Raw genomic sequence first — 22,490 nt, 5'->3', positions numbered from 1 at the left:
CATCAGCAGGGGAGTGAGACGGACTGGGTGCCAAGTCCCAATACCACAGTGACCTCCTCCCTTGGCCAAGACACCCAAGGCCAGGATGGTCTCCAGGAAGGAAGGCACCCAAAGACTGGGCATGGCAGCACAGACGTGATGCTGGCTAGGCAAGGTGCCCTGTGCTGTGCAAGCACCGTCTGCCTGGGAGCTGGGGGTGGCTGGTCCAAGTTCTGCGAGGCCCAGATGGAACGTCCCTCAGCAGAAACCACTGTCTCTGGCTCAGTCTTTGCCATCCAGCCACCTCTGGACTTACTCTGCACTGGCCCACCGTGGGGATGCCGGGATGAACACAGGATCCTTTTGTATTAATCTGAGTCATACACCCCACTTAGGCCAGCAGAGTGACTAACTCCCTGAGGTTTCTGGAGTGGTGGAGCCATGGACCCTGAACTGTCCTTGTGGGGCCCCAAGCAGCTGCCACTTCTTCTTCTCTCGTTCCCTTTGATTTCTAAACATAACTCGGCCCCAGGAGCCACTGAGATTTTGGGAGTTGTTACGCCAGTCCACAGCATTATCTAGTGACCGATATGTCCCCTTAACCCTGACCTTAGTCCTTTCTCCTGTAAGAGTCACCTGGGAAGCTAAAGATACCAAGGTCCCAGTTCATCACATTTTCACACCACAACTGAACATGATAGAAACTGTTTATGGGCAATCCGTTTTATAATGGGAAAAAGAGCTGCTCAGTGTCGGCATCTGTCAGCAAAGCTTTGCCTGCTGGGAGCCGAGAGCCCGGCTGTGCCCCACACCCCGTTGACCCAGTGCCTGAAGGAGAAAGACAACTCACCGACTTCACTCGGTGACCAATGCCCATGATAAGCTTTCCTTCCTTCTTCATCTTGTTCACAAACTCCATGGGGATGATGCCGCTGTCAAAGGCCTTGCTGAACATCTTGGCTGCTGCATCCAGGGCACCCCCAAACCGGTCGCCCTGTGGGAGGGGCCAGCCCATGTTACCCCAAGCTGTCAGTCTCCTTTGGCTTCTCGGGCTGATCCAGGGTTCCCCTCAACAGCCCCCGGCATGGGGTCTCACACTCCAGGGCTCCCTCTAGGACTGCAATGCAGCCAAGTGGCATGATGCCAAAGGTGGGTGTCCCCGCTGTTCACCTCCTAGGATGACAATACTCACGATGGTGAGCAGTCCCGAGGTGAGGCTGGAGACCAGGTCCTTGCCGGCCCGAGCGCAGATGATGGTGTTGTGAGCCCCAGAGACGGCAGGCCCGTGATCAGCCGTCACCATCAGGCACATCTCAATGAACTGGCAGGAGTATTTGGGCAACCTGGAGGAGGGCGAGGACAGGGGAGGGGGACATGAGAGCTGGAACAAAGGTGAGGGGCTGAACAGGAGATACACTGACGAGGCCATGGTCCTCCTGTTTCCCATCTCCTTGAACAAGTCACTCAAACTCTAGAAGGGCAACAAGCCCCCAATCCAGGTCTAACACTATCTTACAACTCCAAAGCAGAACTCTTTGATCCCTGAGTGGCTCTGGATGTTGCTGATATCAAATACTGCTTTTAAAATTGAGCTAAGAAAGTAGGGCTTGAAACCTCCTCTTTGGGCAGTTTTTTCAGCTGAGCTGCTGGGACAGGATGTGATCTGTGTTTGCAGTTACTACTCTCCACGTGCCAGGCAGAGAGGAGGGGAGGGCCCTGGTCCCTTTCACAGTGCACAGTGATCAACCTCCCACTGATGATTAACAACAAAGTCTGGGGAGTTCCCTGGTGGTCCAGGGGTTAGGACTCCACACTTTGACTGCTTGGGCAGGTTCCATCCCAGATTGGGAAATTAAGATCCTGCAAAGTGTGCACCACACACACACACAAAAAAACACGAAAACCCACAAAATAAACAAAATACCCCCAAAGTCTGGAGCTGTGGGGACACAAGAGCACATACAGTGAGACCTGTCAGGTATTACAAGCCTTGAACTTCTCCCAGGAAGGGCTCAAGGCAGGACCCAGACCCATCTCTCGGAGGTGAGACCAGGACACACACCAAGATTTCCACCTGGCTTTCTGCCCAGGGCCACTCCAAGGCAGGGCTCTGTGACTACATATTCATCGGCCTCCTTGCCCAGCTGTCAGTCCCAGGGAAGGGCTGAGCTTGGGAGTTGCAGAGAAAACCGACTTTTCCCCCCCATGCAAGCTGATAAGACACAAATTCAGAGGACACACTATAAGGTACTTTCTGCCTGTTGAGCAACTCCACCAGGCCTGCACTCTTTAAGCCACTCGATGCATCCAGGCCATTTGTGCTAACCCTGACCTTTCTCTCAACAGGCCTGCATTCAATTCTGGCCCGTTTCTTTAAAAGCTCCCAAGGGAAAGATCCTTGATCCAAGATCCTTGATGATGTCACTGCTTTCTACTTCTCTTGGTTCAGGCTGGCCTTTCCATCCTTGGAAGACTTAGGAACCTGAATCTCTTTCCTCTGACCTTTCCACTGATCTGTGGCCAGAAAGCTTGGCCCTGGACATGTTCCCCAAAGCTGCCCACTCCCAGTCCCTTGGCAGGGGAGGAAAATGAATGCTGAATCACAAGGCCTTACCCTCTTCTGCCCTCCATGCCTCACCTTTTCTGGAACCAGAGGAGGCCGAGGACCCCGCCAATGCCCATCTCCTCCTTGAAGACCTCGGTGATGGGCATGCCCGCGTAGATGAGCTCCTGTCCTCGCTCGTCACAGATGCTGGTCATGAACGAGGCAGGTTTGCGGATCAAGCCCAATTCCTGAGCAGAGATGGGGGCAGAGACAAGCAGGGCTGTGATGATCAGAGGTTCTCCCAGAACATCCTCACTATCTGTGCCCAGAACCAGTGTCCCAGGTCTTAAATACTGGTGGCCAATCAACAACTCTCAAAGTCCTCCCAAGAAGGAATTGCAAAGCCCTCTGATTAGATCACTTGGGACAAGAAAATAGGAGCAATCACTCCACGGCACCCGCTCAGCCTGGCCTGTTTCTTGTCTTTACTGAATGTGGACTCAGGCAGGGCACTTAGCTGTTGGCATCCAGGGGTTCCTTTTTACAACAGAATAACCAGCTCCAGGTCACCTGGCTAAGAAATGGAAGAATGACTCCAAAGGGACAATTTTTAAATACTCTACACATAGCTGCCAGTAACAAGGCACATGGCTGGGGAAGTGGGAGAATCCCCTCAACACATCCTTTTCCAAGGGGAGGGCACTGAGGTCCTGAATCTTCCACTTTCAGAGTCAGGGTACAAGGCGGGCAGCATCAGCTAACTCTGCCCATGCCAGTTTCTTTAGTTATCCCTTCCGAACTTAAGAAATGCCTCTAATTATATTTTAATTGCAGAAGCAACAGGAATGCACTCTCCTTTGTTACTCCCTGGTGGCTCAGACGGTAAAGCGTCTGTCTACAATGCAGGAGACCTGGGTTCGATCCCTGGGCCGGGAAGTATTCCCTGGAGAAGGAAATGGCAACCCACTCCAGTACTCTTGTCTAGGAAATCCCATGGATGGAGGAGCCTGGTGCAGGCTACTGTCCATGGGGTCGCAAAGAGTTGGACACAACTGAGCGACTTCACTTACTTACTTACACTAGAACAGATGAAGTCATGTTGCCTTTGACCTCCACCCCACCCACCCTGGTTTTCTGATTTCGTGTCTGTTAGTTTTGTGAACATTTTTATGGACCTTTCTTTCTATGATTTTATGTACACACACAGACACATGGAGAACAGACATCATTTTGCATGCCTACATTTTTCATACTCATAATAGAAACACTGTTCTACAATGCGCTATTTACTCAATCAATCTGAGTGCTATACATGTCAGCATATATCTAGATCTAGTTCATTCCTTTTAACGGCTGTAGAATATCCCCCCATGACAACCCCACATGTCGGCCATTCCTCCACCGATGACCATCAGCTCAAAAAATATCCTTGAACATATGTGTACATGCAAGCATTTTCTTCAAGGAGCTTTCCAGACAGGGAACTGCTGGGTCATACGGGATGAGCGCTGTCACACTGAACTGACACTCCACGTGCCTTTCAGAGAGGTCATGCCGATGCCACTCCCACCACCGACGAATCAACGTACCAGCCTCATCATGTGTGCCCAGTTGCTTCAGTCTTGCCCAACTCTTTGCGACCCTATGCACGGTAGCCCGCCACGTTCCTCTGTCCATGGGATTCTCCAGGCAAGAATACTGGAGTGGGTTGCCATGCCCTCCTCCAGGGGATCTTCCTGACTCAGGGGTTGACCCCACGTCGCCTGTGGCTCCTGCATTGTTGGCGGATTCTTTACCGCTGAGCCACCAGGGAAGCCCCTCCAGCCTCCTCACACCCATACAAACAATATATCAGAGAATTTTTTTTTTTTGGTCTGTAGGAGATAACTCGGAGAAGGCAATGGCATCCCACTCCAGTACTCTTGCCTGGAAAATTCCATAGATGGAGGACCCTGGTAGGCTGCAGTCCATGGGGTTGCTAAGAGTCGGGCACGACAGAGCGACTTCACTTTGACTTTTCACTTTCATGCATTGGAGAAGGAAATGGCAACCCACTCCAGTGTTCTTGCCTGGAGAATCCCAGGGACGCGGGAGCCTGGTGGGCTGCCATCTATGGGGTTGCACAGAGTCGGACATGACTGAAGCGACTTAGCAGCAGGAGATAACTGGTATCTCAGTTTCTACTTTGGTTTCTTTTATAAGGAGTGAAGCCGAGCAATTCTTCATGTTGAAAGAACATCTCCTACCCATTGTTTTAATGGGTTATTGACCTTTTAAAAATAGATTCCTAAGAGATCTTGTAGATAAGAGAATTTGCTCTATATCTATGTCCCTGCCTTAGACAAGTAGCCTGAAATCTCTTAGCAGGTACAGACGGCTCTAGAGGACATTGTCTCCAGCCCCTGTTTCCAGGTCAGGCCACACCACTGTGGGAGGTACACGCTGCCCTTGCCCACTCCTGGGCCCTGCATCTATTTCTCTGGCTGGTCAGAAGGGGCCACCTCACAAGCTCCAGCATACCTCAGCCACACACATGGTTAGGGACACGCGGGGCACCTACCCGGGCCCAAGAGTAGTCCATGGGTACCGTCGGGGGCGGAACCTCCTGAGCAGGTACAATGACTCCTCTGGCTACAAGATCCTCATACACGGACCTGGGAGGCAGGGAAACGGAGGAGAAGAGACATCCACGTGGATTTCATTCTTCTGGGCTCTTCTAGGGCATCTCTCTAATGCTCTTCCATCTAACCCCAGAGATTCCCAGCCCCGTATCCCCCCTTGTCAGCAGCTTACCCTTACTAGGTGGATTCCCAAGAACTAAATGAAAACAGGTTCTAGCCAAGACCCGCCCCACTGCCTCTGAACGGGACCTTAGAGAAGGCTGAGTCTGGAGGCCAAGGAAGGCCAGAGGGGAGGAATGGGAAGAGACAACAGCTCATGTAATGGATGAATGTTCCTACGCTTGCTCATTCATGGCCTACCAAGTAGGTAGGCTCAGAAACTGAATGTTTTGTAAAATATCATGTATGAAACGAGTTGCCAGTCCAGGTTCGATGCACGATACTGGATGCTTGGGGCTGGTGCACTGGGACGACCCAGAGGGATGGAATGGGGAGGGAGGAGGGAGGAGGGTTCAGGATGGGGAACACATGTATACCTGTGGCGGATTCATTTTGATATTTGGCAAAACTAATACAATTATGTAAAGTTTAAAAATAAAATAAAATAAAAAAAAAAAAAAAAAAAGAAACTGAATGTTTTAAGCCCAGTCTGAACAGCCTGTAACTGCTGCTTTTAGAAACAAGTTAGAAAAAAGGAAAGCCAAAAAGGAAAGATTCTGGACTATCTGAAGAGCTGCCTTAGACGCCTGAGAGAGACCAGGCATATCGGACACCTATATTTCAGCGAGGCTGCTGCCCTGGAGAGGGACTGGGAAAGGGGCAGGGAGGTGCCACCCTCTCCAGGTCCACTTACTGGATGATTTCTCCAAGCTCATCGAAGCTCCTGGGCACAAACACTCCGGCCTCCTTCAAGGCCTGGTTCTTGGCAACTGCAGTTTCAGAAGCCTGGTTGGCACAAGCTCCAGCATGGCCAAACTGGACCTGGAATGCAAAGGGGAACGGCTTTAGCAGGCCGGTCAATCCCCTAAGAGAGAGAAGGCCCCTGAGGATGTTGGCACTGATTACTGGCCAGACCCCATTCAATGCTCTATGTCAACGGTCCCCCACCTTTCTGGCACCAGGGGCCAGTTTCGTGGAAGACAATTTTCCCACAGACCAGGGGGTGGGGGGTGGGGGGTGATAGTCTCGGGATGTCTCAAGTGCAATACATTCACTGTGCATTTTATTTCTATTATTATTACATCAGCTCCACCTCAGCTCACCAGGCATCAGATCCTGGAGACTGGGGACCCCTGCTCTACGTGAATCACTTCAGGCCCCCAGAAGGCTCACTGAATATGTGCGCTGGCTGACTCTCAGGCACAGATGAGAATCTGAGGCACCAAGAGGTTCAAGAGCTTACTCAAGGTCACACAGCTGGGGCACTGGAGCCAGGATACAAGCCTGCTGCCCAACTCCACAAACACCTTCCTCTGGCTTCCCGTGGGGCACTTACTGGGTAGGGTGGAGATGAGGAGACACAGAATAGCAATCAGTTTGGGGCAACTGTGAGAGGTTACAAACTGCCAAGCTTAGCTAAGCGGAGCTCCTAAGTGTGATCTGACTATCCTGCACATACTTTGTATGAAGTATGTACCCTTACTAAACAAAACAGAACCCCAGAAGATTTCCTGTAAAAATCCAAATTTCCACTTTTTTTTTAAAAAAGCCACATTTTGCACCATTTGGCCTATACTCCCAGATAGCAACAATCACAGGGAGCTAATTAGCTATTGCCGCCTTCCACCTGAGCATGAACTAAGATTAAACTAAAAATCCAATGGAATATGGGGTAGGGGGCTGGTTATGGGGAGAGAGAAGGAAGAAAAAACCAATCAGAAGAGCTATGTGGTAACTGTATCTTTGATTAAGCAACAAGGAAAAGAGATTAACTTAATGAAATGTGGTACAAAACTCTTAGCAGGGCAGGTGTGATAATCTTCCCTGTTTAAATAACACTTCATATGCATGCGCGTGCTTAGTCACTCAGTCGTGTCTCACTCGGACTCTTGCGACCCCATAGACTGTAGCCTGCCAGGCTCCTCTGTCCATGGGATTCTCCAGGAGAGAATACCAGCATGGGTTGCCATTTCCTTCTCCAGGGGATCTTCCCAACCCAGGGGTCGAACCCAAGGCTCCTGCATTGCCGTCAGACTCTTTAAACACCGAGCTACAAGGGAAGCCCAAAATAACACTGCCTCCGGGCACTTTTCTAAAAGCTTCACAAATGTCATCATTCAGTACCTACAACTGTTTCCTCTCAACAAGGAAGAGGAAGCACAGAGCGACAGAGTAACTTGCCAAGGTCACACAGGTGGTATGTGGCAGCATTTAAACCAGACAATGGATGTGGCCTCTCACTGTGGTCTTCACTCCAACATATAACAAAAGGGGGCTGAAATGGGGCTTTGGTTTTTTTTTAATTTTATCATTATTTTATTTATTTTTGGCTGTGCTGCACAGCATGTGGGTCTTAGTTCCCTGACCAGGAAAACCCACAGCCCCTGCATTAGAAGTACAAAGTCTTAACCACTGGGACTACCAGGGAAGTCCCAGAGCTGTAGTGTTAAAAGGTAAACCAGAACCGCTCTCTGGTTAGCAAGGCTTGGAGACACATGCTTCAAAGCAAGTTCCCAGGGCCTTCTGTACAGAACTTAATCTGCGTCGGTAGATGGGGTGCATTCACATAAACTCAACGAACACTGCACTTAAAGAAGTTAAGCAAGTTTAACTCAGATTTCTCAGAGCTAAAGCTTTTAAAAGGGAGATAATGAAATCTGAGCATGTTCAGAATTTATAGAAGCTTCCTTTTCATTGGTTTTTGTTTTGTTTTGAGGACCATCGCTACAGGACTCTGATGGCTCAGCAGTTAAGAATCCACCTAAAATGCAGGAGACCCGGGTTTAATCCTTGGATCAGGAAGATCCCCTGGAGGAGGGCATGGCAACCCACTCCAGTATTCTTGCCTGGAGAATCCCATGGACAGAGGAGCCTGGCAGGCTACAGTCCATGGGGTCACACAGAGTCGGACATGACTCAGCGACTAAGCAGCAGCAGCTATAGGACCAGCATTTTGGGACACTGCCATCTTACCACTGTCCTCTTATCTCTACTCCCGATTCTTCTTTTTTTTTTTTTTAATATAACTGTTACGTTTTAATTTATTTTTGGCTGCCCTGGGTCTTGTGTTGCTTTGTGCAGGCTTTCTCTAGCTGTGACAGGTGGGGGCTACTCTCTAGTTGAGATGCGCAGGCTTCTCATTGCCATGGCTTCTCTTCTGAGGAGCACGGGCTCTAGAGCACAGGCTCAGCAGCTGTGGCTTAGCTGTTCTGCAACATGAGGAATCTTTCCTGATCATGGATCGAACTCGTGTCCGCTGCACTGGCAGGCGGATTCCTATCCACTGTACCACCAGGGAAGTCCTATCTCCCGGTTCTCAGTCCATTTTCCCGAGGCACTGAACTGAGGATATTGTGTACCTATCTCACCTCCTCTATGGGGCAGAGAGCTCTGCAAGGTCATGAGACCTGTTCAAGGAATCAAAAAACACTTATTAGCTGGACCATCACAGTACTGCTCTACGTTCGTGTATTCTTGAAACTACATAAAGTTTTTTTAAAAAAATGAATAAAAAGCAAAAATAAAACACTTTGAGGGCTTCCCAGGCGGCTCAGGGGTAAAGAATCCACCTGTCATTGCAGGAGACACGGGTTCCATCCCTGATCCGAGAAGATCCCACATGCCCTGGAGCAACTATGCCACAACTATTGAGCCTATGTTCTAGAGCCCAGGAAACACAACTGCTGAGCTCACGCGCTGCAGCTACTGAAACCCTCACAGCCTAGAGCCTGTGCTCCTCAATAAGAGAAGTCACCGCAATGAGAAGCCCACACTAGAGAAAAAGCCCATTCAGTAATGAAGACCCAGGACAGCCAAAAATCATTTTTAACCCCCTCCCCCTAAAAAAGCAAAATACTTCAAGGACCTGCCCTGCCCAGAGGGTGATGATGAGCACCTGGCCCGAAACAAATGAGCAGGGTCCTCACCCTCTTGGAGGGGTCCTCAGCATGCTGGGGGCTTCCGTAAAGCAGAGCTGGTTAAGAGAAAGCCTGGAGGGGTGGGAGGAACTGTTTTCAGCTGTTGTAGTGGAATGGAGAGCAGCCATGAAGAAACAGACTAAGGAACGGCTTCATGGAACAGGTGTGTTGAAGACTGGAAACCAGCATTTGCTAAGACCTGTATGTGCCACACCTTTACAATTACCTTCTTATCTAAGCCACACAGCAATCCTGAATCATCCCCCCACCTGCTCTTTTTCATGGCTGCATCAGGCAGCATGTGGGGTCTTAGTTCCCCCAACAGGTATCGAACCTACTGCCCCCTGCGGTGGAAGTATGGAGTCTTAGCCACTGGGCCGGCAGGGAAGTCCCTCAGAATCATCTCCTTTCTACAGCTTAGGAAAATGAGTTACAGAGAGGCAAAACGACTCGCCCCAGTCATACAGATCCACCAGGAGCTAACTCTAAGGCCTGTGGAAGTGGAGCTCCGCCCTGGAGGACGGGCAGGATCCATGACCCGCTCCCTTCCCTTTCATTTATTTGGAAAAAAGATACACACACGTACAGTTCACAGGTACACAAAGTGGATCCTATGGTAAGCATCTGCCACATCTTGCCCCTTCTTAGATCCCACATGAACCCTTTCTACAGTGATATCTCAAGATCCACCTTGTTCTTCTCCGGCTCAGTTTTCTATTACATGGTCATGCCACGAGGACACAACACAGTCCCCTCCCAACCAGTGTTCAGGGTGTTTCCATGTCTTGCCATCACCACATAGCAGCAAGTATCCTCCAAGTACACATACTTCTAAACATTTCTGCACACACATCCACCAAGTAAATTAGCAGAAATTGAGCTGGTAGTTTACAGGAGAGGTACATTTTACAACCGGACAAATAGTGCTATTTGGAGGTGACAGGAATCTGAAGGAGAAAGGTAATCAACCTAAGGGGAAAGGATAGTGTGACAGGCTTACTGGAAGGAAAAACTGAGGGTGGCCGCACCTCGCAGCATGTGGGAATCTTAGTTCCCCATCTAAGGACGGAACCTGTGTCTCCTGCAGTGGTAGCGTGGATTCTGAACCACTGGACCACCAGGGAAGTCCAAGGGCTGAGGGTTTAAGTGTAGGAATTATCACTGCTGCAGGAAGCCTTAATGGCCAAATTTTATTTTATATACACACAGCAGAGGTCAAGGTCTGACACTCAGCTACCGACGAACTGATGGGTGACAAGTGGTTGTTTCCTTGGTTTCATCGTTAGCGGGTGGGCCTTCTTTAAGACCAAGGATTCTCTAAGCTGGACTCCAGGGGCTGAGGTCTGGCCAGTCCCACCCAGCAGGAGTGGGAGAGCTCAGAGGGTTTCTATCTAACATGCACTACAGGCTGGACTTCTCCTCCCAGGCACTTTCGTATGTATCAGGTCATCTTAACACATCCAGAGGCTTTCCTCTACAATCCCTGCCCACACAGGACTTTCCACCAGCCGCTGGCCAGCTCTGAGCCTAGGTTATGTCCTCTCCCTCCCCGGCCCCCATCTTGCTCAGCGAAACTCCTTCTTATCCCTTAAGGAGCAGTTCTAGATGCCATCTCAACTCATCCAGGCAATGTTACTTGTACTCTGAAGAGGGACTCAAAGCCTTGCTCTGGCCTCAATCTGGGGATGAATTTGTCTCTTGCAATTGGACTTTAGCTTCTAGAGAGGAGGGGGCCAGCTGGCCCTTGTGGTAACCAAGCAGGTAACGAATGCTATTGACGGAACTAGCCGCTTGCTAAGAGGCCCACGTGGTTTTCCAGGGACGCCCTCCCCCAGGGCCCCCGCCCAGCAGGGGCCAGTCCCGGCCCTACCTCGGAGGAGAACATGGCCGCACAGGTCCCGATGCACCAGCAGACCACGGGCTTGGTGATGCGGCCCTCCGTGACGCCCCGGCAGATCTTATACTCCTCCGTGCCCCCTATCTGCCAGGCGACAAGAAAAAGCCCCTGAGTCAGTGGAACCCATTCTGAGCTGCTCCCAGAGCAGCAGTGCAGCAGGAAAATCTGTCTTGAATCAGGCAGGAGCCCAGAGTTCCAACTTGAAGATGAGGGAACAGGGGCTTTGGTCAAATAACAGCCTGGAAGATGGAGATGAGAGATGCAACCAAGTATTTTCAAACGATGTGGGTATCCTCGGAGAGTTCCTAGAATTCCCCCTTCCTGATCTAAGGGTATGAGATAATTTAGGGCCAGATCTGATCAGGGGCACATGTCGGAGAGGTTCTTTGACTCCAGCTATCCACTCCACCCACCAGGGACAGACTAGGGCCAGCCAGGGACTGTCACTTTCAGTTATACATAAACAAAATGCATGACTTTCTTAAAAACCAAAATCCCATGACTTTTATAAAAAGAAAAAAAATAAAAACAAAACAAACTTACCTCTCCAAGAACCACAATCATTTTGACTCCTGGAGTGTCCTGATAACGTAACACGTGATCCATAAATGTTGAGCCGGGGTACCTGGTGAGAGCAGGAGGTGCAGTGAGGTGAGGTGTGAGTACAGGTGTGGGAAACATACATGTACTGAGAACACTGTGGAGTTTTTTGTGGGTGTGGATGCTCAGTGAGGGTCCGGAGATGCCTCAGGAATAATGGGGGAGTGGAGGTAGTAAATGGAACACAAGGGAAGGGAAGGAAGAGGAATTAATAAGCGCAGAGAAGTTCCCATGGCAGTAAGAGAAACCTGGAGGGTGCACATGGCATATAATTTTAAAATATGTCCACAGGGACTTCCCTGGCGGTCTAGTGGTTAAGACTCTGTGCTTCCACTTCAGGGAACACAGATTTGATCCCTGGTTGAGGAACTAAGATGGGCTCGATAAAGGACAGAAATGGTATGGACCTAACAGAAGCAGACAATATTAAGAAGAGGTGGCAAGAACACACAGAAGAACTGTACAAAAAAAATCTTCACGGCCAAGATAATCACGATGGTGTGGTCACTCACCTAGAGCCAGATATCCTGGAATGGGAAGTCAAGTGGGCCTTAGAAAGCATCACTATGAACAAAGCTAGTGGAGGTGATGGAATTCCAGTTGAGCTATTTCAAATCCTGAAAGATGAGGCTGTGAAAGTGCTGCACTCAATATGCCAGCAAATTTGGAAAACTCAGCAGTGGCCACAGAACTGGAAAAGGTCAGTTTTCATTCCAATCCCAAAAAAAGGCAATGGCAAAGAATGCTCAAACTACTGCACAATTGCACTCATCTCACACGCTAGTAAAGTAATGCTCAAAATTCTCCAAGCCAGGCTTCAGCAATACGTGAACCGTGAACTTCCAGATGTTCAAGCTGGTTTTAGAAAAGGCAGAGGAACCAGAGATCAAATTGCCAACATCCTCTGGATCATCGAAAAAGCAAGAGAGTTCCAGAAAAACATCTATTTCTGCTTTATTGACTATGCCAAAGCCTTTGACTGTGTGGATCACAATAAACTGTGGGAAATTCTGAAGGAGATGGGAATACCAGACCACCTGACCTGCCTCTTGAGAACCTATATGCAGGTCAGGAAGCAACAGTTAGAACCGGACATGGAACAACAGACTGGTTCCAAATAGGAAATGGAGTACATCAAGGCTGTATATTGTCACCCTGCTTATTTAACTTATATGCAGAGTACATCATGAGAAATGCTGGGCTGGAAGAAGCACAAGCTGGAATCAAGATTGCCGAGAGAAATATCAATAACCTCAGATATGCAGATGACACCACCCTTATGGCAGAAAGTGAAGAAGAACTAAAAAGCCTCTTGATGAAAGTGAAAGAAGAGAGTGAAAAAGTTGGCTTAAAGCTCAACATTCAGAAAACGCATCTGGTCCCATCACTTCATGGGAAATAGATGGGGAAACAGTGGAAACAGTGTCAGACTTTATTTTTTTGGGCTCCAAAATCACTGCAGATGGTGATTGCAGCCATGAAATTAAAAGACTGAAACTTCAGTACTTTGGCCACCTCATGCAAAGAGTTGACTCGTTGGAAAAGACTCTGATGCTGGGAGGGATGGCGGGCAGGAGGAGAAGGGGACGATAGAGGATGAGGTGGCTGGATGGCATCACCGACTCAATGGACATGAGTTTGAGTGAACTCGATGGACATGAGAAGTTGGTGATGGACAGGGAGGCCTGGTGTGCTGCAATTCATGGGGTCGCAAAGAGTTGGACACGACTGAGCGACTGAACTGAACTGAACTGAGGAACTAAGATTCCACATGCTGCTTAGCATGACCAAAATAAACAAATAAATAAAATATGTCCATAAGTTCCTTTAAAAAGGTGGAAATTCATGCCTCTCTTCCTGAATTTGGGTCGTTCAACACTCTCCCCTGACTAGCTCATTTTGGGGGAAGGCAGCCAAGAGTAGTGGCTGGGGGAAGGACTCTCAGCCATCAGGGCAGAAGTCCACCTGCCAGCCTCCTGCAGCCTGCCCATATCTGACCACCTCTTAACAGAGACCTCCCCTGCACCTGCCAGAACCTCCCAACCAAGCCCTGGCTTCTAAAGGACAGGAACCATGAGGATACACGTTTATCACTGCAGCCACTTTGTTTTGGGATGATTTTTAAGAAACACAGCAATAGATAATGAATACTGTGTGCCAAGCTGCATCCCAGGCTATTGCTAGAAGGTCTATGTATAGGCCAAAATATTTTAATTTTCTACTGTCACCTGAGTTTGCAGAAGGACTTAAGGCCACACAGGCTTCAGATCTCCAAGGTCCTTTTGATATACTCAGGAGCATTAAATCCCAAGAGGACAATATAACTGGCAGCACCGCCCAGACTTGTCTGACTTGGAGCCTTCTGTCAGGGAGCACCAGGGGACTAGGGGTCCTAAGACCACCTCCCCAGAGACCTCAGCAAAAGTCCCTTCTCACTCAGGTGCTCCATTCGGAATGATCTGGGAGGGCCAGGAGGGTTGACAAGGTGACTCAGTCTTAACAGCTTTTGGTTTCTAGGCCAAACAATAGCAGCAGTAATAACAGTAAACAGTAATAGCAAACATTTATCATGGTAACAAGTACCAGGCATTGCTCCTAAGACGTTACTCAATTGATGACCTACTGATCATTGTTCCTACTAACAAAAAATAATAAGAACACGATTTGCGACATAGTAAGAAATATATATATATATATATATATATATGTCTCTGCTTCCAGTTCCTGGCACAGAGCTCTGAAAACCCTCACTATCTGAGTGACAAGGGTACTAAGAGCATCTTTTGTTTTCATATTTGGTCTTTGGCACTGGTTCCTGACCCAGCACGCATAAGACCTTTGTCATTTTCTGAGTCACGGGGGTGGACAGCAGTGTTTTGTCTTCATGAGGCAACTCTCGGCAGGCTGGTACAATGTGCTCAAAGGAGAAGGCACAGAGGCTCCGCACACTCTCCATGCCATGACCCATCGCCCTCTTCCACCTCGTTGCTCATTAGTTACATACTTTTGTAATAACCCGGGAAGCCTGTGAGTAAATTTTTCCTGAGTTCGGCAAGCCTTTCTACCAAATTATTAAACCTGAGGAGGGAGTCATAGGACCACCCTTCCCCCTCCCCACTGATTTATAGCCAGTGTTCAGAAGTACCAGAGTCTGGGGTTTGCAGAGTCCTAGGGGACCAAGCCCCAAACCTATGGGATCTGATGCTATGATGCTATTTCCAGATAGACAATGTCAGAATTTAACTGAACTGTAAGACTCTGAGTGGGGTATCTGCAGAGAATCAGAAAACTGCTCAGCGCTAGAAAATTACCCTCATATTTGTGGCCAGAAGTGTTAATGAATAATAGTTTTCTCTTTTCCTCTTTTTTTAATTTGGCTGCCCTGCATAGCTTGTGGGATTTTAGTTCCCAGACCAGGGATTGAACTGGGCCCTTGGCAGTGAGAGCTTGGAATCCTAACCACTGGACCGCCAGGGAAGTCCCCTCCCTTTCACTCTTATTAACTACAATTAACACCGAGTATTTACTAAGCATCAAGCCCTGTATTAGTCTCATTTAATCCTCCAAACCCTGGAGAAGGAAATGGCAACCCACTTCAGTATTCTTGCCTGGAGAATCCCCATGGACAGAGGAGCCTGGCAGGCTACAGTCCATGGGGTCACAAGAGTCGGACACGACTTAGAGACTAAACCACCACCACCACCAATCCTCCAAAAACCCCCCGTGGGGGATATTACTCTACTCATTTGCTCTGTAAGGTTGATGGAGGTCTAGGGAGGGTTGGTAACCTCCCCAGGATTGCAGCAGCCACCCCCTCCCCGAACCCTGCTACCCCAAACACAGAAACTAGGATTTGAACCCCTTGGGCCCGATTTCAGAATAGGCCCTGCTAAGCACTGCCCTCTGCTGCCTTCCTCTGGCTACAAATCAGACAACAGAATTACACCCAAAGCCCAAAAGCCTTTTGAAACACCTTTTTAGGGCGTTTGGGATGGTCATGTACACACATCTATGTCTAAAATGGATAACCAACAAGTACCTACTGTATAGCACATGAACTCTGCTCAGTGTTATATGGCAGCCTGGATGGGAGAGGAGTCTGGAGGAGAATGGATACATGAATATGTATGCCTGAGTTCCTTTGATGTTCACCTGAAACTATCACAACACTGTTAACTGGCTATGAAAGTGGAAGTATTCGTTGCTCAGTCATGTCCAACTCTTTGTGACCCCATGGACTGTAGCCTGCCAGGTTCTTCCGTCTATGGAATTCTCCAGGTGAGAATACTGGAGTGGATATCCATTCTCTTTTCCAGGTGAGCTTCCCAAATCAGAGATCGAACCTGGGTCTCTGGCATTGCAGGCAGATTCTTTACCATTTGAGTCACCATTGGCTATATCCCAACACAAAATAAAAAGTTAAAAAAGATCACCTGTCCCCACCAATGGCCACGCCCTCGTAGACGCCATCCGTGGTTCGAGAGATGATATTGTTGAGCTCGTTGGACATGCCGCCCGAACGCGAGACATAGGCCACACTGCCTGGGCGGTACAGCTTGGAGGCCAGGATGTTGTCCAGCATCCCGCCGGTGTTCCCGATCTTAAAGCACCCGGGCTTGATGCCACCAACCTGCCGGGGTGGAAACTTCAGTCAGGGAGGAGGACAGGCTGAGTGACCACAGAGCTCTGCTGAGTACAGAGCCCAGGAAGCCCACCCTGGCCAGCAGCTGCACGTGTGGTTTCCTGCTGAGGAAGATTCTTCTCCCCCTCAAGAGACATTGCACAGAAAAAAGGAGCCATGTGGTGGCTTATAACTGCAGATATAGATGTGCACACTCAGGGTTAAGTAACCTCTTTTGCTCCAAAAGGACAATGTCATCCAGGAAAGGTGTCTGATGCAAGCAGGTAGTCTGCTCAAGATCACCCTCCACCTCCGAGACGAAAGGTCCCTGGCTTAGCTCAAAAATCTTAGCTTCAACCAAATTTTTAGTGTAACAACTAAGTAAAAACAAACAACAACAAAAAACATTCACAGGGCCATTTTTTGTTACACGAAGAAGCTTTGTGTCAAGAATAAGGCCCCTAGGTAGATTTCTCTTTGGTTCACAGTTGCAGGAATGAATAATCAAAGACCATGCTAGGGTTGTATGAGGATGGACAAACAAAAAAAAACAAAAGAAGCTTGTTATTCCCTTGTCTGGGGAGACAGCCCTTTAAAAAATTAACTGGCAATGGACAGGGAATTCCCTGGTGGTTAGGACACAGCGCTTCCACTGCTGGGGCCGAGGAGCGATCGCTTGTTGGGGAAGTAGGCTCTCGCAGGCTGCAGGAGCAGTCAGAACAAGCAAGCAAAAACTGGCAATGGACAGACTGACTTTCAGCAGGTACTCTCAATCTTTTCAAACTAGACAGGAGACAGAAGAGTCAACGATGAGCTTTCTGAGAGCCTGGAAGCAGAAGGGACACTCACGGTGGCAGGTCCAATGATGGTCACTCCCTTCTGCTCTGCCTTCTTGATCAGCTTCCTCGTGAGCGCCTCAGGGATGCCTTCGGCTATGATGGCGATGGTCCGGATCTAGAGCACAGGGGACAGTTATCGTTTCACCACGTGAGACAATGAGGCGGCAACCTTTCCTGAAGCCACCTCCCAGACCTCTCCCAGGAGTAAACATGACAATATGCACCTCCTTCTTCCCACCAGCCTCTGGTCACCCTCCCGCAAAAGAGAGATGCCTGAAACTGCTCTCCATTGGTCACCATTACAGTGAGTCCGTAACCAGGCAGAAGCAAAGCTTCCAGAAACCTTGCTGTAGTCAAAGCTGTTATATCCTCACCCATCCAAAAACTGACATGACTCAGCCCCATCTGTCCAGGTGCTTGATTATAAACCAGCTATAGGAATAAGCCACATGATAGAAACAAGCTGTTTCCACACCTGGACCAGAGAGTAGGCTAAGGGAAAAGCCAGAGCAGGTGGGATTGAGTAAGAAAGATCCCACACAAACCTTTTCTATAAAGGGTAAGACAGTGTTTGAGGGTTTGTTGGTCATATGGTCTCTGGGGGTAACTAGTACATTTTTGCCTTTGAAGCATAAAAGCTGCCATAGACAATGTGTACATGAATGAACTTGTCTGTATTTCAATAAAACTTTATTTACAACAACAGGCAGGGGGCTGGGTTTGGTCCTTGGGCCTGTAGTTCACTAATCTGTACTCCAGACTAGAAAAGCTGCTCATTTTTAACAGGAATGTTTTGTGTTTTTTTTTTTTTTCGCTTCACCTAGATATCAAAACAAGTTTATGTTTTCTAGTCATAACCTGAAATAAGTCAGTTCTGTATCAGACAATAATTTTGAACAGAAAAATGACTATCTTAATCTGTAAGAGCTCTTACAAATCAATAACAAAAAAGATAAACACCTCAATAGAAAAAAAAGGGAGGCCATATCACATAATTCAAATGGCCAACACATATTTTCAAAAGCTCATTTTAGTTAATAATCAAAAATATGCAAGCATGCCTATCATTCTGTCATGTATATATGTTCTTATCCAAGCATTCAGTGTTGGCCAGGGAGGCCTGGCATGCTGTAGTCCATGGAGTCACAAACAGTCGGACACGACTTAGCAACTGAACAACATCAACAGTGTTGGCAAGCAGGATGGATCAAAGGCTTTCAAAGCTGCACATTCTGGTGCAGCAGTGTGACTTCTAGACATTTACGTGGGGAAGCAATGAAGGATATATGCTCATCACGAGACTTGAAAAAGCAAAAATGGTAAATATTGATGTGGAAAGCATCACTGACAGAGATGGATTATAAAACAGATATGTTATTCCATTTGTTCAAATCCAGAAAAAGGTATGGATAAGGATGTACACAGAGTCAGCAACTGTGTTTCTGGGAAATTAATCTTGAGATATTTTTCCTCTTCTTACTTCTCGGCATTTTTTTCGACAACAAATGTGTAACAATCTTACAATAAAAATAATGCTTTTGATCCTGTTTTCAAAACCAGTCTCAGCACGGAGAGCAACTGGTGGGTACGGATGATCCTGGACTCTGCCAGCCCAGGTGAGCAGCCCGCCTACCCTCAGTGACCATGTTGCCTCCTGAAGATCAAGTCTCCCACCACTTTCACCCAAATCGCTGGCCAGTCCCAAGTCCCAAGGCCTTTGTCCCCAGTGGACACCATTCAGGACTCGCCCAGCCTCCCACCCCCAGGGCGCAGTGAGCTACCTGAGCGTAATTCATGGTCTCCATGGTGCTGTCGTAGGCTGAGCGCAGGGAGGCAAAGTTGATTAGCACGTCTACCTCTGGGTGCTTCTTCATGGCATCAGCCATGTTCTTGAAGACGGGGATCAGGATCTCCTTGTGACCCCAGTAAAACTTCTGTTTGTGGTCCCCACTGTGAGAAAGGCAGAGGAGGGCTAAGGACATGGTCAACCTGCAGGGGCTCAGGAGGGGCTTCACCCAGAGGGTAAAAAGGCAGGGTCGCCGTCTTCAAAGAGTTTAGTTTATGGGAAAGAGATCCCCCAGAAACATCAACCGCCCCCATCTGAGATGGGCAGAAACCTCCCCAGCAAGGGGGGATAAGCCAAGGCCCCCCAGCTGTGTTGCTGTCAGAGGAAATGCGATGAGGACCTCCACTTGGTGGTTGCATCCAGCCTCCCTGTGGAGTGACTCACGTGAATGGGTAGACCATGGCAGCCACCGAGGGCTCGTCGCGGGAGCAGACGTAGTCAAAGTCCAGCATGCCCTGCACAGCCCGGGTCTGCATGCCCCACACGATGGCCTTGGTGTGGCGGCTGAAGAGGGTGGCGCTCTTTCCTGGTGGGCAGAGACACAGAGAGTGCACCCAGTACACACACCCCTAGGGGCTACCTGCCAGACCCCTCCTCGCCCCAGGTCCAGGGAGAGTGACTCATCAAAACTGCAAAGGAAGGCAAGAGGATGGAACTCGGACAAACTGGGGAACGATGCACCTGGATTTGTTCTGCAAAGAGGTAGCAGAGAGTGAGAAAAGAGCAGAGAGGTCCTGCCTGGCTGGCAAAGAGCTCAACAGTGAATAGACAGCAGAATTCCTACAGGAAAGGTTTATGTATGCAAATAAGGGCTTGATCAATTTTTTTTTTGGCTGCGCTAGGTCTTCATTGCTGAGTGCAGGCTTTCTCTAGTTGTGGGAGCTACTCTTGGTTGTGGTGCATGGGCTTTTCATTGTGATAGTTTCCCTTGTCGTGGCGCACAGGCTCTAGGGCACAGGTTCAGCAGTTGCCATGCGTGGGCTTAGCTGTAGAATCTTAGTTCTTGGCCCAGGGATCCCCTGCACTGGCAGGCAGATTCTTAACCACTGGACCATCAGGGAAGTCCTGATCAATTATTTTTAAAGTCATCTGAAAAAAAAAAAGTTAAGTTCTCCCAATCAGAGTGACTGAAAGACATGTTTTTTTCTAACTTTGGTGTGGGGGCAAGGGAGGTGGGGGTGGCGGGAGGCGCGGCCATGCTGCTCAGCATGAAGGATCTTAGTTCCTTGTCCAGGTATTGAATCTGTGCTCCCTGCAGTGGAAGCATGGAGTCTTAACCACAGAACCACCAGAGAAGTCCTGCAGACATTTTATTTTTTAATTGAAGCATAGCTGATTTACAATGTTGTATTAATTTCTGCTGTATAGCAAAGTGACACAAATATATATATATATACACACACACACACACAAGTACATATATATCTCACAGGACACTGAATATAGTTCCCTGTGCTATACGGCAGGACCTTGTTGTTCACTATAAGACTTCATACAGATCCCCAACAATCCTTACCACCTGTGAACCTGGACATAAGACAGCTCATGTCAGGATTTAAACCTCTTGATTCTAGGTCAGTGTAGGTGCAAGAAAGAGGTTTGTTGTAGGCTTATCTCATCGACCTTCCACCTGACCTTCTCCCCACAGCCTCCTCCCAGGTGACTCTTTCCTGCTCCTAGAGGGGTCACCAGAGGGTAGGAAAGGGCAGAGGGGATTGGGAGCTGGCAGTCACCTAGAGCAGGCGGGTCAACTGACCCTCCAGCTCTCAGCTGGAGGAAAGTAGCCCTCAGGGGAGGTTCTCAGCTCTCCTTCAAGAAACATAATGCAGAAAGCTCAGGGGCATTTAGTATTAATTAACCTGCTGTACTATCACTGGCTTGGCTAACCAAGTTCAAGGTCTGATTAAATTAAGATGAAGCTTCCCTAGTGGTTCAGTGGTTAAGAATCCGCCTTGCAATGCAGGGAGCACAGGTTTGATCCCTGGTCAGAGAACTAAGATCCTACATGCAGAGGAGCAATAAGCCCGAACGCCACACCAGAGCCCACGCGCCACGACAAAAGATACCGCCTGTCACAAGGAAGATCCCAGGTGCCACAACTAGGACCTGATACAGCTGAAGAACTTTTTCTTTTTTAATGAAATTTAGAGATCACTTTCCCCAGGCATGGAGGATTCACATCCCATGCAGGCTAGCCTCTTCCATCACAGCCGTAAGGTTCTCATGACAGAAGGCTCCTAATGGTGCCAACACCCAGGATTTACGGTGCCCTGGATCCATCTGGGTTCAGTGAGACATGAGATCACAGAACAAGTGAGGCCACCTCGTCCAGTTCCCTCACTTTCCAATTCCTGCAAACTGAAGCCCAGAGATGCCAAATGACGGAAACTGTAGGTCATCTAGCATCAAAGTCAGGGTTACACAAACACGACCTTGAGATGCAGCTCAACCGTGCAAGTGAGCAGGGACATAAGCCAGCACTGCCCCACCCAGCTCCCCATTCCCGGGGATCCCAGGACAAGGTCTGGAATCTGTACCAACCCACACGCACTCCTAGCTTGAAAAGGGCAGAACTGGAGTGCTCAGCACACAGAGAAGACAAGCTGAAGGTGGCGACCCTCAGCCTGCTAGAAGCACAGAGGCCCCAGAGAGAACCTGTGCTTTGGGGCTAAGCCTCCACGAGGCTCCTCCACTAACTCCACTGTCCTGGGCCAATCTGCCCCCACTTCCTGCCCTCCTTTCCCACATAGCTCAGGACTGACAGTAAGACCAAACCCATTTCTCCCTCCACCCCCACCCCCATCCCGGCCAAGAGCTCTCATTGAGAGTCTATTCAGGGCTCAGCCTCAGGTCTGGTTTTCTACGTAAACAACGAATGTTGCCAGAGGCTGGGAGGAAGGGCTACTTGACCTCACCTAGTTACCCCTTTCCTCCTCTTAGCAAGGAGTCACAGGTCATCCTTAAGAGACTACCATGCCCCGGATTTTCCACAGCTGTGAATATCAAAAAGTTAAATGGAAGACCTGACACTTTGAACTGACGCATCTATCCACCTCAGTGAACCTAGTCACATGTGCACGCTAGCGTGAGTGCACACAGATCCTATCCCTGCTAAACAGTGACCTTACACACACACAAAGCCCAGTCTAGATTGACTGTGCACCCTTCCGGGTCTCTCTCTCTCCTCCATCCTGTCTTCCTCCCAAACCCCAGAGAAATCTGAACTTGTCCCAGGTGCTGGGAGTTCTGGGATGCAGTCGGCAGTGGTGAGACTGAGGTGGGAAAAGAAAATGAAGCCGTCACGGGATGCAGAGAATCAGGTGGTCAGCGGCTCCCCTCCTGGCCTGCTGGCTCCGCCAAGCCCCCTTCAGTTTCCATGGCTTCCTCCTGGGCTCCACTCCCCTCTCTGAGGCTGTGGGCCTGGCTCCTGCTCCTCCTGCACTGTCCACTCCTCCCCACGTATGAG

General features: G+C 49.0%; 1 protein-coding gene across 3 annotated transcripts in view; it reads right to left on the bottom strand.

The window, feature by feature from the left end:
• Positions 1–22,490, bottom strand: part of ACLY (ATP citrate lyase) — a 44,295-nt gene that overhangs the window by 3,077 nt on the left and 18,728 nt on the right. For all 3 annotated transcript variants that reach the window (XM_006055770.4, XM_006055772.4, XM_006055773.4), the window contains 11 exons: positions 19,409–19,550; positions 18,960–19,128; positions 17,189–17,293; positions 16,152–16,348; positions 11,662–11,743; positions 11,092–11,202; positions 5,999–6,126; positions 5,085–5,178; positions 2,618–2,772; positions 1,172–1,322; positions 830–973 (listed from right to left, as the gene is read on the bottom strand). In XM_006055770.4, the coding sequence (XP_006055832.3) occupies positions 830–973; positions 1,172–1,322; positions 2,618–2,772; positions 5,085–5,178; positions 5,999–6,126; positions 11,092–11,202; positions 11,662–11,743; positions 16,152–16,348; positions 17,189–17,293; positions 18,960–19,128; positions 19,409–19,550 (1,478 nt within the window). The remainder of the gene's footprint in view (positions 1–829; positions 974–1,171; positions 1,323–2,617; positions 2,773–5,084; positions 5,179–5,998; positions 6,127–11,091; positions 11,203–11,661; positions 11,744–16,151; positions 16,349–17,188; positions 17,294–18,959; positions 19,129–19,408; positions 19,551–22,490) is intronic.

The sequence above is a fragment of the Bubalus bubalis genome, chromosome 3 (genome assembly GCF_019923935.1).
Source record: "Bubalus bubalis isolate 160015118507 breed Murrah chromosome 3, NDDB_SH_1, whole genome shotgun sequence".
NCBI classification, from domain to species: Eukaryota; Metazoa; Chordata; class Mammalia; order Artiodactyla; family Bovidae; genus Bubalus; species Bubalus bubalis.
Note: the sequence above shows the minus strand (reverse complement) of the source record. Positions and strands in the feature narration are given on the sequence as shown.